The sequence below is a fragment of the Callithrix jacchus genome, chromosome 5 (assembly GCF_049354715.1).
Source record: "Callithrix jacchus isolate 240 chromosome 5, calJac240_pri, whole genome shotgun sequence".
In the NCBI taxonomy this organism is placed as follows: domain Eukaryota; kingdom Metazoa; phylum Chordata; class Mammalia; order Primates; family Cebidae; genus Callithrix; species Callithrix jacchus.
In genome coordinates this window covers 132,592,742-132,607,232 of record NC_133506.1, presented here as the reverse complement: position 1 = coordinate 132,607,232, position 14,491 = coordinate 132,592,742, and the positions used below count along the sequence as shown (strand labels likewise).

General features: G+C 48.3%; 1 protein-coding gene across 3 annotated transcripts; it reads left to right on the top strand.

The window, feature by feature from the left end:
• The first annotated feature begins 226 nt into the window (after positions 1–226).
• On the top strand, positions 227–14,295 carry JMJD6 (jumonji domain containing 6, arginine demethylase and lysine hydroxylase). Of its 3 annotated transcripts, XR_013536018.1 has the most exons (8): positions 227–463; positions 980–1,368; positions 2,774–3,060; positions 4,935–5,070; positions 5,504–5,597; positions 6,359–6,497; positions 7,973–8,100; positions 10,091–14,295. XR_013536018.1 is itself a non-coding variant. In XM_035301866.3 (7 exons), the coding sequence occupies exons 1-7, from the start codon at positions 335–337 to the stop codon at positions 10,125–10,127; spliced, it is 1,245 nt and encodes a 414-aa protein (XP_035157757.2). In that variant the 5' UTR covers positions 227–334; the 3' UTR covers positions 10,128–14,295. The 3 variants fall into 3 exon arrangements, 1 of the variants encoding a protein (XP_035157757.2); XR_001911824.4 differs by lacking the exon at positions 10,091–14,295 and having other exon boundaries at positions 7,973–8,377; XM_035301866.3 differs by lacking the exon at positions 5,504–5,597.
• The last annotated feature ends 196 nt before the right edge of the window (positions 14,296–14,491 follow it).

Genomic DNA, 14,491 nt, shown 5'->3' with positions numbered 1-14,491 from the left:
GGCTATGCGGCTATGCGGCTGACTTGACCTTCCCAATATGGCGGAGCCCCCCCCCCCCCCCCGCATGTGAGGGCGGACCCCAGAGGCGCCGAAACCAATGGCGGACCGCGAGAGGCGCGGGGGCGGGGAATACGGCGGCCGCTTGCCCAACCCGAGGCTCGGGAGGTGGATGGGGAGTGAATTTTCTGGAAGGCGACTTTAAAGGCGCCGGGCCGGAGTGAAGGGCGTTTGAGTGCCTCCGTCTCCGCCACCCGGGCGGGGTGGGGGGGGTGCGTTAGTGGCAGGAAGCGGGCTGCGCCGAGGTCGTAGCGGAACCAGCTGGTGACCTCGCAGGATGAACCACAAGAGCAAGAAGCGCATCCGCGAGGCCAAGCGGAGTGCGCGGCCGGAGCTCAAGGACTCACTGGATTGGACCCGGCACAACTACTACGAGAGCTTCTCGCTGAGCCCGGCGGCCGTGGCGGTGAGCGGGGCGAGTGGGGTGGCCGAGCCGGGCATCAGCATCGCCAGCTGCTGCACACTTTTCTCGGGGCCCGGGGCTGCCCTCGCCCCGAGCGCTGCACCCGGGAGCTCGGAAAGGCTCATCCACACCCCGCGGAGTTTGGAGTCCCAGAGGCCCAGATTCCGGGCCGGGCCTCCTTCCTCCCTTGCTGTGGCCGCCCGTCGGCTCTGTCCGACGACGGGAGTCCCACGCCTGTGGCGCTCTCAACTAGAAGGCCGGTCATCCCTGACTCCTTTGGGCGGCGGGGCCTCTAGGGGACCTGGCTGTCAAGGCTCACGGGTGGGAGATACAAAGTCCCCTCCTCTGATGGGGTGGCTCTAGGAACGACGTGGCCTCACGCACGCGCCCTCTCCCCATTCCGGAGGAGCCAGATGAGAGCTTCCTTCGGTTGCCATTACTAATTGGCCTTGGGGACACCCTTACTGCCACTGGACTTTTTAAATTTTTAACTGGAAAGGTCTTTTCTAATTCCTTCAGGATAACGTGGAAAGAGCGGACGCTTTACAGCTGTCTGTGGAAGAATTTGTGGAGCGGTATGAAAAACCTTACAAGCCCGTAGTTTTGTTGAATGCTCAAGAGGGCTGGTCTGCGCAGGAGAAGTGGACTCTGGAGCGCCTAAAAAGGAAATATCGGAACCAGAAGTTCAAGTGCGGTGAGGATAACGATGGCTACTCAGTGAAGATGAAGATGAAGTACTACATCGAGTACATGGAGAGCACTCGAGACGACAGCCCCCTTTACATCTTTGACAGCAGCTATGGCGAACACCCTAAAAGAAGGAAACTTTTGGAAGACTACAAGGTGCCCAAGTTTTTCACTGATGACCTTTTCCAATATGCTGGGGAGAAGCGCAGGCCCCCTTACAGGTAAAGTGTTCTGCCCCTAAGTGGTTAAAACTTTATCTACAACAGCGTTTGTTCACCGAGTTCAGTTGGTAATCTTTTTCCAGAACGGTGAGTTCTCCCTTGGCTGCACATTGAACCTACTTAGGGGGCTCCTGAGGTCCTACTGTTGAGACTGATTTAATTGGAGTGCTTGCCTGGGAATCAGAATTTCTGAAAGCTCCCCAGGTGACTTGAATGTGCAACTGAAGTTGAATCACTGATCTCTAAGGGAAGTTTTAATAAAGTTTTATAAAATCCAGCAATAAACCACATCAGTGTTTTTTCTTTTTGTTTTTTTTGTTTTTGTTTTTGAGATGGAGTTTCCTTCTGTCGCCCAGGCTGTAGTATAGTGGCGTGGAGTATCTTGGCTCACTGCAGCCTCTGCCTCCTGGGTTCAAGCAATCCTCCTGCCCCAGCCTCCTTAGTAGCTGGGATTACAGGTGCCCACCACTATGCCTGGCTAATTTGTGTATTTTTAGTAGACACAAGAGTTTCACCCTGTTGGTCAGGCTGGTCTCGAACTCCTGAACTCAGGCGATCCACCCGCCTCAGCCTCCCAAAATGCTGGTATTACAGGCATGAACCACTGTCCCTGGCCGATTTTTCTTGTTTTATTAAGAATCAGTCCATGAACAATGCACTCAGTGTTTCTATGTACCAGAATTTATATAATCTCTGAAATAAAGATGATATATCACGTAAAACTAAAACCTGGCCAGGGGTGGTGTCTCAAATCTGTAATTCCAGCACTTTGGGAGGCCGAGGCAGGTGATCACTTCAGGCCAGGAGTTCAAGATCAGCCTGGCCAACGTGGTGAAACACCACCTCTACTAAAAATACAAAAATTAGCCAAGGGTGGTGGCAGGCACCTGTAATCCCATCTACTCAGGAGGCCGAGGCAGGAGAATTGCATGAACCTGGGGAAGTGGAGGTTGCCGTCAGCCAAGATCAAGCCACTGCATTCTAGCCTGGGCGATAGAGCAAAACTCTCAAAAAAAAAAAAGGGAAACTAAACTAAAAACTTAAATGGGTGTTTTTTTGTTTTGTTTTTTTTTTTTTGAGAATGGAGTTTTGTTCTTGTTGCCCAGGTTGGAGTGCAATGTGCAATCTTGGCTTACCACAACCTCCACTTCCCAGGTTCAAGTGATTCTCCTGCCTCGGCCTCTTGAGTAGCTGCAATTACAGGCATGTGCCACCACGCTGAGCTAATTTTGTATTTTTAGTAGAGACGGGTTTCTCCATGTTGGTCAGGCTGGTCTCAAACTCCTGACCTCCCAGAGTGCTGGGATTACAGGCATGACCCACCACGCCTGGCCAAACTTACTGTTTTGTATGGTATGTGTGTAACTAAATGACACTTTACATCTTGGATATCTTCATACTGTAGGTGGTTTGTGATGGGGCCACCACGCTCTGGAACTGGGATTCACATCGACCCCCTGGGAACCAGTGCCTGGAATGCCTTAGTTCAGGGCCACAAGCGCTGGTGCCTGTTTCCTACTAGCACCCCCAGGGAACTCATCAAGGTGACCCGAGAAGAAGGAGGGAACCAGCAAGATGAAGCTATTACCTGGTTTAATGTTATTTATCCCCGGACACAGCTTCCAACGTGGCCGCCTGAATTCAAACCCCTGGAAATCTTACAAAAACCAGGAGAGACTGTCTTTGTGCCAGGTATAAATGAACTGGAAGTACGTTCTTTTGATTTCAATGTTTTGTCATTTTGGAGCAGAACTGTTAGAAAGTGAGTCCCAAAAAATCTTGTGCATGCTGCCTGGTAAATGAACTGGTACCCACCTCTCATAGTAACATGTAGCTATGGTGTGAAGTACTTTGGGAGCTCTTGTTCACATTTCATACAGCTATAAAACTCTTGATAAACTGTATGTAGGCTGGGCGTGGTGGCTCACGCCTGTAATCAGCACTTTGGGAGGCCTAGGTGAGCAGATCACTTGAGGTCAGGAGTTCGAGACCAGCCTGGCCAATATGGTGAAACTGTGTCTCTACTAATGATACAAAAATTAGCCAGGTGTGATGGCAGGTGCCTGCAATCCCAGCTACTCAGGAGGCTGAGGTGGGAGAATCACCTGAACCTGGGAGGCGGAGGTTGCAGCGAGCTGAGATCATGCCACTGCACTCCAGCCTGGGTGACAAAGCAGAACTCTATTTCAAATACAAAAAAAAAAAAAAAACCACCATATGTAAAGATATAACTTTTCTTTATTGTAGTAGTTACTGTCTTTGCATGTGTGTACCGGCTTGTCTGTGTTTATGTAAATGGGGGTTTAATGCTGCTGCTGCTTTTTTTTTTTTTGAGACAGAGTCTTGCTCTGTCAGGCTGGAGTACAGTGGCCTGATCTTGGCTCACCACAGCCTCCACCTCCTGTGTTTAAGTGATTTTCCTGCCTCAGCCTCTCAAGTAGGTAGGACTACAGGCACACTCCGCCATGCCTGGCTGATTTTTGTATTTTTAGTAAAGACGGGGTTTCACCATGTTGGCCAGGATGGTCTCGATCTCTGGACCTCATGATCTGCCCACCTTGGCCTCCCAAAGTGCTGTGATTACAGGTGTGAGCCACCACCCTCGGCTGTTTTGTTTTGTTTTTTTTGAGACGAGTCTCACTCTGTCACCCAGGCTGAAGTGCAATGGGTGATCTCAGCTCACTACAACTTCCAGCTCCTGAGTTCACAAAATTCTTGTGTCTCAACCTCTCCAATAGCTGGGATTACAAGTGCACAACACCACGCCCAGCTAATTTTTGTATTTTAATAAAGATTGGGGTTTCACTGTGTTGCCCAGGCTGGTCTCAAACTCCTGACCTCAGGCAGTCCACCTGCCTCAGCCTCCCAAAGTGCTAGGATTACAGGCATGAGCCAACCAGTATTACTGTCAGCTTCCTGCGCCTGGTCAGAGTTTAAAAATTCTGTAAATTGAGTTGGAGATCTCACTGTGTTGCCCAGACTGGCCTCCGGGGTTCAAGCAAGCCTCCCGCCTCAGCCTCCCAAAGTGGTGGGATTATAGGTATGAGCCACCAAACCCAGCCTAAATTGGGTTTTTGATGCAGTATGGCACTGTCTGGGTTGAGTCAAGAAATCTCACACCAGACAACTGCACATTGGTAAGTGAATGGAAGTGAGTATTTAAAGTGGGTGTCCTCTTCCTAGATGCTGAAGAACTTTATGCTTTTGCACTTTTGGTCACAGCTTTGTATTAATGGGAGTAAACAAACTTTTTCTGTAAAGAGCCAGAGAGTAAATATTTTAGGCACTATAGGCCAGATTTTCACAACTACTCAACTCTGCCCATGTAGCAGGGAAAGTGACCTTAGACAATACGTCAACAGATGGACATGGCTGTGCTCTGATAAAACCCTGTTGACACAGACAAGCTGTTTGCAATCCCTGAGTCAGAAGGAATGTTTACTACCCTGTTTCATGTCTCTGTAGGCTCTCCCTTAGGGATAGGAGTTCCCAGTTTCTGGTGTGTGTGACACAGTACTTGGGTATAGGATGAAACCTTGTTTAACTGTTTATTTGTTGGATTTCAGGAGGCTGGTGGCATGTTGTCCTCAATCTCGACACTACTATCGCCATCACCCAAAATTTTGCCAGCAGCACCAACTTCCCTGTGGTATGGCACAAGACGGTAAGAGGGAGACCAAAGCTGTCAAGGAAGTGGTATAGGTGAGAGTCATTTTTCTTCTTTCTGCCTTCAGTTTCTACCCCAGAGATGAAATGGCTGCAATGCCGTGTGCTGATCGTAGACAGGCCTGGGGCAAGCGGGGGCTGCTGATCCTCTGGGTAGAGGAGAGAGGGACCAAGGTCAGGGCGACCAACCTCAGGGTATTTGCCGGCCTCAAGGTGGCAGGGTGAGACTCTGCATGGTGAATCCAAGCCACTCAGTCAAACATGATCATCGTTGGGATTGTTTGTCGTTTCATTTTGTTTTTTGTTTTTTTCAAAGCTAGTGCTAGCTAAATAAATTACTTTATTTGGGTTTTGTTTGGGTTGTTTCTTTTTCTTACCCAGAAGCATTATTCCCATTTGAACTTAATCCCTTCAGTTCTTGTGAGTGAGGTGACTGCCCTGGAGACTTAGCTCCTCTGTTTATCCACAGAACAGATACAGCACGGGCAGCGGCAGTGCACGCCACCCACAGCCACCCCGTGCCACTGTGTCCCAACCCTGACCTGGAGGGACCAGCTCTCGGGGTAAGAGAGGGATTCTGGCTTATTCCATGCTCAGCCTCCCTGCTGAGAGGGCCAGTAAGGGTGGTGGCTTCTGTTCTCCCTGGACTCTTGGGCATCTGAGCCCACTTACCCTGCCCCGTGGGCCACTGCGTGCTGTGATTTGGTCACACTGCAGGCCTTATCATACAACAGGTCTTTTGCCACTGGTTAAAGTGGCTGCCAGACGAGGTTCCTGAAGGGGAGGGCTGCTGCTCTGAAGTCCAGTTCTGCTTTACGATCCAAGTGAGGGGGGGCATCTCTGTTATTTGACACCTCGTATTTCTTACAAACCTAATTGTTTCTACTCTTAGAAATAGAATCTAACCAACCCAACTCCGATCATTATGTGCTGTGCTGTGGAAAAGAAAGGTTTTTTTAAAAATCAGCTGGGAAAGATTCAGGAATTAAAACTAGGAAGAGGAACCATTTCTCCCCAGGGAATAAAACTAAGACTAACTTAAGGAAAACTGTGCCTCGCGCGTTGGTGGCATGGCTGGCTCATTTGTGCAGGTGGTAGTAAATTGTGTGTAGTTTATATGCAGTTTTCCTTGCACCGTATTGAGCTTCTTTTCTTCCCAGCCTGGGGTTTTGTCCTCACCATTATACAGTACCCTTCCTGAACTGACACACCTGGTAATTCCAGGTGTTTCTGAAAGATACAGGTCTCAGCTCTCAGTGTGAGCCCTCGTGAGTGGATACTGTTCTCTGTCGGTGCGCTGAGAACAATACTTCTTGCCTCTCAGGATCTTGAAGCAAGAGCACCCCGAGTTGGCAGTCCTGGCGGACTCGGTTGACCTTCAGGAGTCCACAGGGATAGCCTCCGACAGCTCCAGTGACTCTTCCAGCTCCTCTAGCTCCAGTTCATCAGACTCCGACTCAGAGGTGAGGTCTTGCTCATTGACTGGCTTATGGAGCCTCCAGAGCTCATGTCACTCAGCTACACCAGGTGTGACTCTTCCCCCTCCTATCCAGAAGGAGAAGTATGTCAAAGTTTTTCCACCTTGTTCTAAGGGTTACAGTTGTCACCATTCCTGCTGAGTAGGGTATCTTGCCCACGTTACAGCTTTGCACATGGCATGAATTGTTAAAATAGCCTCAAGAGGCATAAAGTGTTTGGGGATTTAGTGAAGTAAATGGCTCAAGATCAAGCAGCAGTGTCAGATTCAAACTCATCCTTCTGAAGACTTTTCCCCCATGGAAGCAAATTGTAAGCCTAGAAATTCTGCAAATCCAGTGACCTTAAACTTGAAGCTGACAGTAATACTGGGTGAGAGGGCCCTGCATCTTTAACAGATGAAATTTCCATCTCAGCCTGGCGCGGTGGCTCCCGCCTGTCATCCCAACACTTTGGGAGGCCAAAGCGAGTAGATTACTTGAGGTCGGGAGTTCAAACCAGCCTGGCCAAATGACGAAATCCCATCTCTACTAAAAATACAAAAATTAGCCAGGCATGGTGGTGCACACCTCTAATTCCAGCTACTCAGGAGGCTGAGACACAATAATCTCTTGAACCCAAAAGGCAAAGGCTGCAGTAAGATTGCACCACTGCACTCCAGCTTGGGCAGCAGAGTGCGACTTTGTCTCAAAAAAATTAAAAAAATTCTGTCTTTTTGAGACTTTGTCTCAAAAAGAAAAAATACCCCCAGTCTGCTGATTTAGTCTTTTCTCGTTGGGCAGGAGGGGGCTCTGGGAATGTTCAGTGCTGTACCGACTTCCTTTCATGCATCGGGCTCTGTTGGTAAAGTGAAATCTCATAATGCAATTTCAGAATGCCGACTAAAATATTTTTACAGTCGGTATCTCTTGTTTTTTTTTGTTTTTGTTTTTTGAGATGAAGTCTTGCTCTTTTTCCCCAGGCTGGAGCGCAATGGCACAATCTCAGATTTTGTTCTCCTGCCTCATCCTCCCAAGTAGCTGGGACTACAGGCATGCACCACGACACTTGGCTAATTTTGTTTTTTTAGTAGAGACGGGGTTTCTCCATGTTGGCCAGGCTGGTCTCCAACTCCCAACCTCAGGTGATCTGCCCACCTCAGCCTCCCAAAGTGCTGGGATTACAGGTGTGAGAGCCAATGGACCAGGCCCAGCAGTGGGTATCTTTCTCAAACAAATAACTGCACCATTAGGAGAGCAGTGAAGGGACACTTGCATCTGAGGGAAGTTTGAAATTCTTAGGGAGCCAGGAACATCCGAGGAGGTAGCTATGAAGGCTGAGCTGTGGAGCTGCCATAATGACTGCTTTGCATCTGGGAGAAAGTAACCAATATCTGTGCTGTCTCCCAAGGGCAGAGGTTTGTTTAATGAGGAAGTGGGTTGCGTCCAGGCTGACTGCTTGTTTTCTCTCCTCCCGTGTCCAGTGCGAGTCTGGATCTGAGGGTGATGGGACAGTGCACCGCAGAAAGAAAAGGAGGACATGCAGCATGGTGGGAAACGGGGACACCACCTCCCAGGATGACTGTGTCAGCAAAGAGCGCAGCTCCTCCAGGTGACCGAGCAAGGCTGTTGTCTGTGTGGAAGGACATGCGGCGAGGGCAGGGCCTGGGGAGGGTGGCCTGTCCAGTCCGGCGGACGAGGGGAGGCCTGACAGCCTGAGAATGAGGACACCCTCAGCATGGGAACCCGTTCACTTAACGTTTGCTCCAGTAGCTTTCCCTCTGCTACCGATGCAGATGAACACACTTGTTCTACTAAGAAAGGCAAGAGAATGTGAATGGTGCCAAGAAAACCCCTTACATTATTTAATAAAAATTGAATCCATTTTATATCTTGGAAATGTTTTCCTTTGAGAATGCCAGAACGTGCCCTCATTGCTCTTCTCCTTGGGTGGCCTTGGGGGAAAGCAGACTCCTGCTGTGCATCCTTGACTGGAAAAGTTACCCGGCATCTTCTGCAGAACCAGAGGCGCAGCCTCTTGCTTTTCTCCCAGTTTGCCATTGCTGCTTGAGTGCTCAGCCAAAGCAGACAGCAGCAGAGAACTCTTGATTTATCAAGTCTTCCTTTTTTTTTTCTTTTTGAGACAGAGTCTTGCTTTGTTGCCCATGCTGGAATGCAGTGGCGTGACCATGGCTCACTGCAGCCTCAACCTTCCAAGCTCAAGCAATCCTCCTGCCTCAGCTCCCAAGTAGCTGGGACTACAGACTCATCCCACCACACCCAGCTAATTTTTCTTTTGAGACAGAGTCTCGCTCTGTCCCCCAGGCTGGAGTGCAGTGACATGATCTCAGCTCACTGCAACCTCTGCCTCCCAGGTTCAAGCAATTCTCCTGCCTCAGCCTCCTGAGTAATGGGGATTACAGGCATGCACCACCAAGCGTAGCTGATTTTTTGTATTTTTAGTAGAGACGGGGTTTCACCGTATTGGCCAGGCTACTCTCAAATTCTTGACCTTGTGATCCGCCTGCCATGGCCTCCCAAAGTACTGGGATTATAGGTGTGTGAGCCACTGCGCCTGGCCAGCTAATTTTTATTTATTATTATTTTTAGTAGTGACGAAATCTGTGTTGCCCAGGCTGGTCTTGAACTCCTCACCTCAAGTGATCCCCCCACCTCAGCCTCCCAAAGCAGTAGGATTATTACAGGCATGAGCCACCTCTCCTAGCTTTTATAAAAACTTAACCATGTCTCCAAGTACAAGATTGGATGTAAATAAGTTAAGATTTACAGTGGTAGTGACCAGCACATCAATAAGGTAATCTGTTTGCAAGCGCCTGGGCATGTAACAGGCTCATAATGAAATCTGTTCACTCTGCATTGGTCTAGGGTCTTTAAATGCCACAGGTCTTTGTTTGATGTGCTTGTTGAAGTGTTAAGGGAGATAGTTGGAAGATAGTAAAATACCAAAGTTGAAGCTGGGTGTGGTAGCTCACGCCTGTAATCCCAGCATTTTGGAAGGACAAGGCAAGAGGATCGCTTGAGCCCAGGAGTTCAAGACCAGCTTGGGGAATATAGTGATACCCTGTCTCTTAAAAAAAAAGAAAAAAGAAAAGTTTTTCTTTAATACTGACATTCACAGGATTTTGAATGTCTGAAGCTCTTGACTGCTGAAGGTGACATTTCTGTTACGTTCTGTCTCCCAGCAGCTGAGTCTTTTTAAAATGCATTGGGGAAGTGCAGGACCCACAGCCCCTGCTATCGTGTATTCTCCATTCTCTGTGGTTTAGCTGAAATTCCATGAGGAAATTCAAGTGACTTACTCAGGTGAATTTATCAAACCTGAATAGCATTTCTCAACCATAGTTGTCCTTTCACAGTCATACTTAGACTCTTCTTGCCCTTTTAAATTGTTTCTGTTATTATAGATTTATATCTGCGCTTGATCCATGACTTTGTAATTTGTAAGAAAACTTTGGAGGAAGCCCTGCCATGACTTCCACATGGGGTCCCGGGGGTCCTGCTTTTAACATTGCCTTCCAGCTTTGCATGGAAGCTTTTGCTGTCTACGTGCTGATTACAGGCAGTTGTACTTTCCTTGGCAGGATTAGGGACACTTGTGGAGGCCGGGCTCACCCCTGAGCAGATAAAGAGACTCTCCCTGAGGTGGCTTCATCGTAAGCTTTTGGCAGCCACCCAACTCAGTTCTCGCATCTTCTGCTCCTACCTTCTCTGTCTTCTTTGAATTTGGATATTCCTTCCCTGGTCCAACCTCCTCTCTTCGATCAAATGCTGTTTTTACTGCTTCCTAAGGATAGATTTTCAAGAAGTTTAACAGCTCAGCCAGCTCAGTGAAACACAAGCTAATGTGGTGTTGGGTAAGAAGGTTCTGTGCCGTCTCATTGAAAACCAAGCCAGTCAACTGCAAGGCTGGCGGGGTGTGATCTTTGTAACGTCTTGTTGTGTCTGTTACCTCACGGATGTCAGTAAGCAGCTTCCACAGAGCCGGCTGTGTACCGCAGAGACACTGAGCGTGGTGTGTGGACTTTGATCTGTCTATGAGCCAATCGTGTCGGAAAGACTCGGAGTCCGCGCTCCTTCTGGTATGTCGCCATCAGTCCAGAGATGCATTCAGTGGCAGTGACCAGCACCATCACCCACCGCTCAGTCTGTCTTATGGTTCCTTACCTTTTCCTCCACCATCACAAAGACTGTAACATTTGAGGGGTGTTTGTGCATGGTGTATTTTTTGGGTGGTGATACATTGAGTTTTTTGTTTGCATAGAATGGGGGATGGTGTTCAGTGTGTTCTTACCACAGAACTTAAAATATGAATAGGCTCATTATTCCCCACCACAGGATCCATCAGAAGCGCTCACTGTGCGAGGTACTCTTGAGATTAGTGTTCCCATTTGCTTGACCTGCAGACACTAAGTGGGTGGCTTGTGTTACACATGGGGAGTGAATTCAGAGATGCCTCTAGTCTTTGGAATCTTGATACTTCTAAAGAACTGGTATGACTATTTGGGGATTGACCAGCAGATGCCATCTCTTGCCCTCTTGATTCACCTGCTTGCCTTAATTTGTTCCTAAATTCCAACTGTACTTAAATAAAAAATAAGAGGGGTTTGTGAAGCCTGTGGTGCCCACTGGGAAGCACTGCCTCGGCTGGAGTAGTGGAGGCATTCGCAGACAGGAGGGAAGGAGTATTCCACGGGCACGGATGGAGGCTGTGTGTGGATGCGTTAGGATTGTGTGCTGTTGCCTCTCAAAATACCCACTAGAAACATGTATAATCAGGAGAATACAGGCTCTGCCCACTGTTCACTTATTAACAGATTGTCATTTCCTGGCATTGGGTCATGTGGCTTTAGAAAGCTGGTTCGCTCTTTTTGCCTTAGTTCAATTTTCTGCATCCTAAAATGCCAGCCCCGGTGTGTGGCTGGGTAGACAAAACTGTGCTGCCTGCCTGCCATGGGGGCTGTTCTCCCTCCTCATCCCCGCACCTGCAGCTCCCTCAGTTACGTGGTGGGCACAGGATGTGCTTGGGTGTGAGTAAAGTCAAACCCTGAATGTAAAATCTCTTGGTAGTAATATCCGAATGGTGTTGCTCCTTCTGCTTTTTGAAAAGCTTTTCTTGCCATCTTCAAAAGCTTACTTTTCCCCAGCATTGCTCCTATGCTGCCATACTTGGCCTTTTTCCTTATTTCCTCTCAATTTTGTATCAGCGACTCCTCTCTAAACTTCAGTTCAAAATTAAAAACAGCCCAAAAAAAGCTCTTTGCCACCAGGGGGCAAGGTGGAACACGTGGCCAGTGGTCTGGAGAGTGGAGCAGAAATTTTGAATTTTAAGACTTAGCCTTGGCCGGGCGCGGTGGCTCACGCCTGTAATCCCAGCACTTTGGGAGGCCGAGGCGGGTGGAACACGAGGTCAAGAGATCGAGACCATCTTGGTCAACATGGTGAAACCCTGTCTCTACTTTAAATACAAAAAATTAGCTGGGCACAGTGGCGTGTGCCTGTAATCCCAGCTACTCAGGAGGCTGAGGCAGGAGAATTGCCTGAACCCAGGAGGCAGAGGTTGTGGTGAGCCGAGATTGAGCCATTGCACTCCAGCCTGGGTAACAAGAGCAAAACTCTGCCTCAAAAAAAAAAAAAAGACTTAGCCACCCAGGCCAGGTACAGTGGTTCACACCTGTAATCCCAGCACTTTGGGAGGGTGAGGCAGGGGAATCGCGTGAGTCCAGGAGTTCGAGACCAGTCTGGGCAACATAGTGAGATCCCGTCTCTCAAAAAAATAGTAATTTAGAAAATAAAGATTAGCCACCCAGTCTTCCTTTTCCAGATGCTAAAGTTGATTCCTATTTGATAACAGTATCCAAAAATGAGGGGAATAACACATTTCTGTTATTCAGCTCTCCTGAAGGTGTCTGGAGAGTAAGGATTATGTACTTCTGTGACATGCTTTGTTCGTTCCTGCCAGGCCAGGGATACAGCAGCCCTTCCCCCCAGCCCCCTTACTGTCACTGTGGGCTAGCCAGGCTTGTTGTTACGTAAGCACAGCAGGGGCGAGGTGGAGCAACTGTGTGTGAGAAAGGACTGGAGCAGTGGTGGGTGGTCAGGGTAGAGTAGGAAGCATGGGTACCCAGAGACCACCTGTTCAGACGTTGACTCTTCTACCCATCTGGCATAAGGTATTCCATTGAATGGTACCAGCAACAGTGAAGTGAAGGAGATAATGTTAGATTATTTTCAGGGATGATTCTGCAAGATGACAGCAAATCTTAAAACCAATGAGCTGGTCCTAGAAGAAGGGATCTTGAACTGTTAACTTCTGATGGATGGAGCAGGGTGGGAGAGACATGAGTGGGGGATCTAGAACATCAGGAGGGCCTGGCTGTCTCTGTGAATGTGGCTTCACCATCAGCCCGAAGAATCCATACTGCACACATGTGCCTCTGCAGTTAGTGGTGCTGGGATGTTTAGGGTGACATCCTGAGGGGAAAGCCACTAAAAAGAGGGGCATTATTTACATTTTGCTGTATTCTTGCAGCTGTCCATGTCTTAATAATTCAAGTGTGGAGCCGATGTTTGAGGGCCAGGCACTGCTCTGGGTGCTGGAGATGTGGTGACAAGCCCAGGTCCCTGACGAGCTCCACAAGCTTACTGGACAGTGGCTGTGCAGCTGTTCACAAGGCTGCTGGGGAGGGTGGGTAGACCTGTGCCTGTGCATTTCCACAACCAGAAAAGGTAGTGCAGACCTTCTTAAATGCAGGTGTACTAGATCTACATCCAGGAGTGTGATTCATATAGCTGTATACTTAAGGTAGTAACAGTTTCTTCATAAGGTAGCAAAATTAAGGATCCGTGGGAAGGTTACTGGTGCAGGTGCTTTACAGACTTACTAGAAACTCAGCCTTGGATTTAGGACATTAGACAAGAGTATAGGATGGAACAAAATTTTTGCAGTAAATGTAAAATATGCTGTGTAGGAGGCAGGCATTATAAGGATACCCCAGCTGTAGATTCTTTAGATTGTCTATAGTATTTCCATGAGTAAGTTGTTTTTGATACGTGTGCTGGTACTGCTGGTGGATTTAAAGTGGAGTCTGGTGGTGGCTTCCACTCTGCCTTCTCACTAGCTTATGTCAAGATGTGACATTGTATACAGCAAAACTAGATGAACTTGCACCCACACTCAGTGGCTCTCAACTTTGTCTCATTATTAGTTCAGAAATTTTGGCCAGGTGCCATAGCTCACTCCTGTAATCCTAGCAGTTTGGGAAGCCAAGGTGGGTGGATCACTTGAGGTCAGGAGTTCAAGACCAGCGTGGCCAACATGGTGAAACTCCTTCTCTACTAAAAATACAAAAATAGCCGGGCATGGTAGCCCACGCCTGTAATTTCAGCTACTTGGGAGTCTGAGGCAGGAGAATCACTTGAACCCGGGAGGCAGAGGTTGCAGTGAGCTGAGATTGTACCACTGTACTCCAGCCTGGGCTACAGAGAGAGACTCTGTCTAAAAAAAAAAAAAAGAAATGACATCTAAGCCCCACTGAGCCTCTTGGGAGGAGAGCTAGCCTGGGTCAGCTGTCTCCACCGTGACTGGAAGCTACGGAGGAGCTGGGACTGTTACCTTCCCACTTGTGCATCCTGGAGTTGTCAACACCGAGCAGTCTCCTAGTTCTGTGTCCGTCATGGGGTCTGCCATGAAATGCCTGTGGATCTGCCATTGGGTTGGTGTTTTTAACTTTCACTTGGGTGAAACTTGTTCATCATTTTAAATAAAGCAACGTGATTTGTGTTTTTAGCATTGTTTGGTCTTTTTCTTTCCTACGCATTTGAAAGTCAATAGAATGTACTTTGTCAGCAGAACAGGATCTTTTAAAAATGTATTTATATTTTAAAACAATGGGATAGGGCACAAAATGAAGGCCCTGGGCCAGAAGCAGTGATACACACCTGTAATGCCTGCTGCCCAAGAGGCTGAGGTAGGAGGATAACTT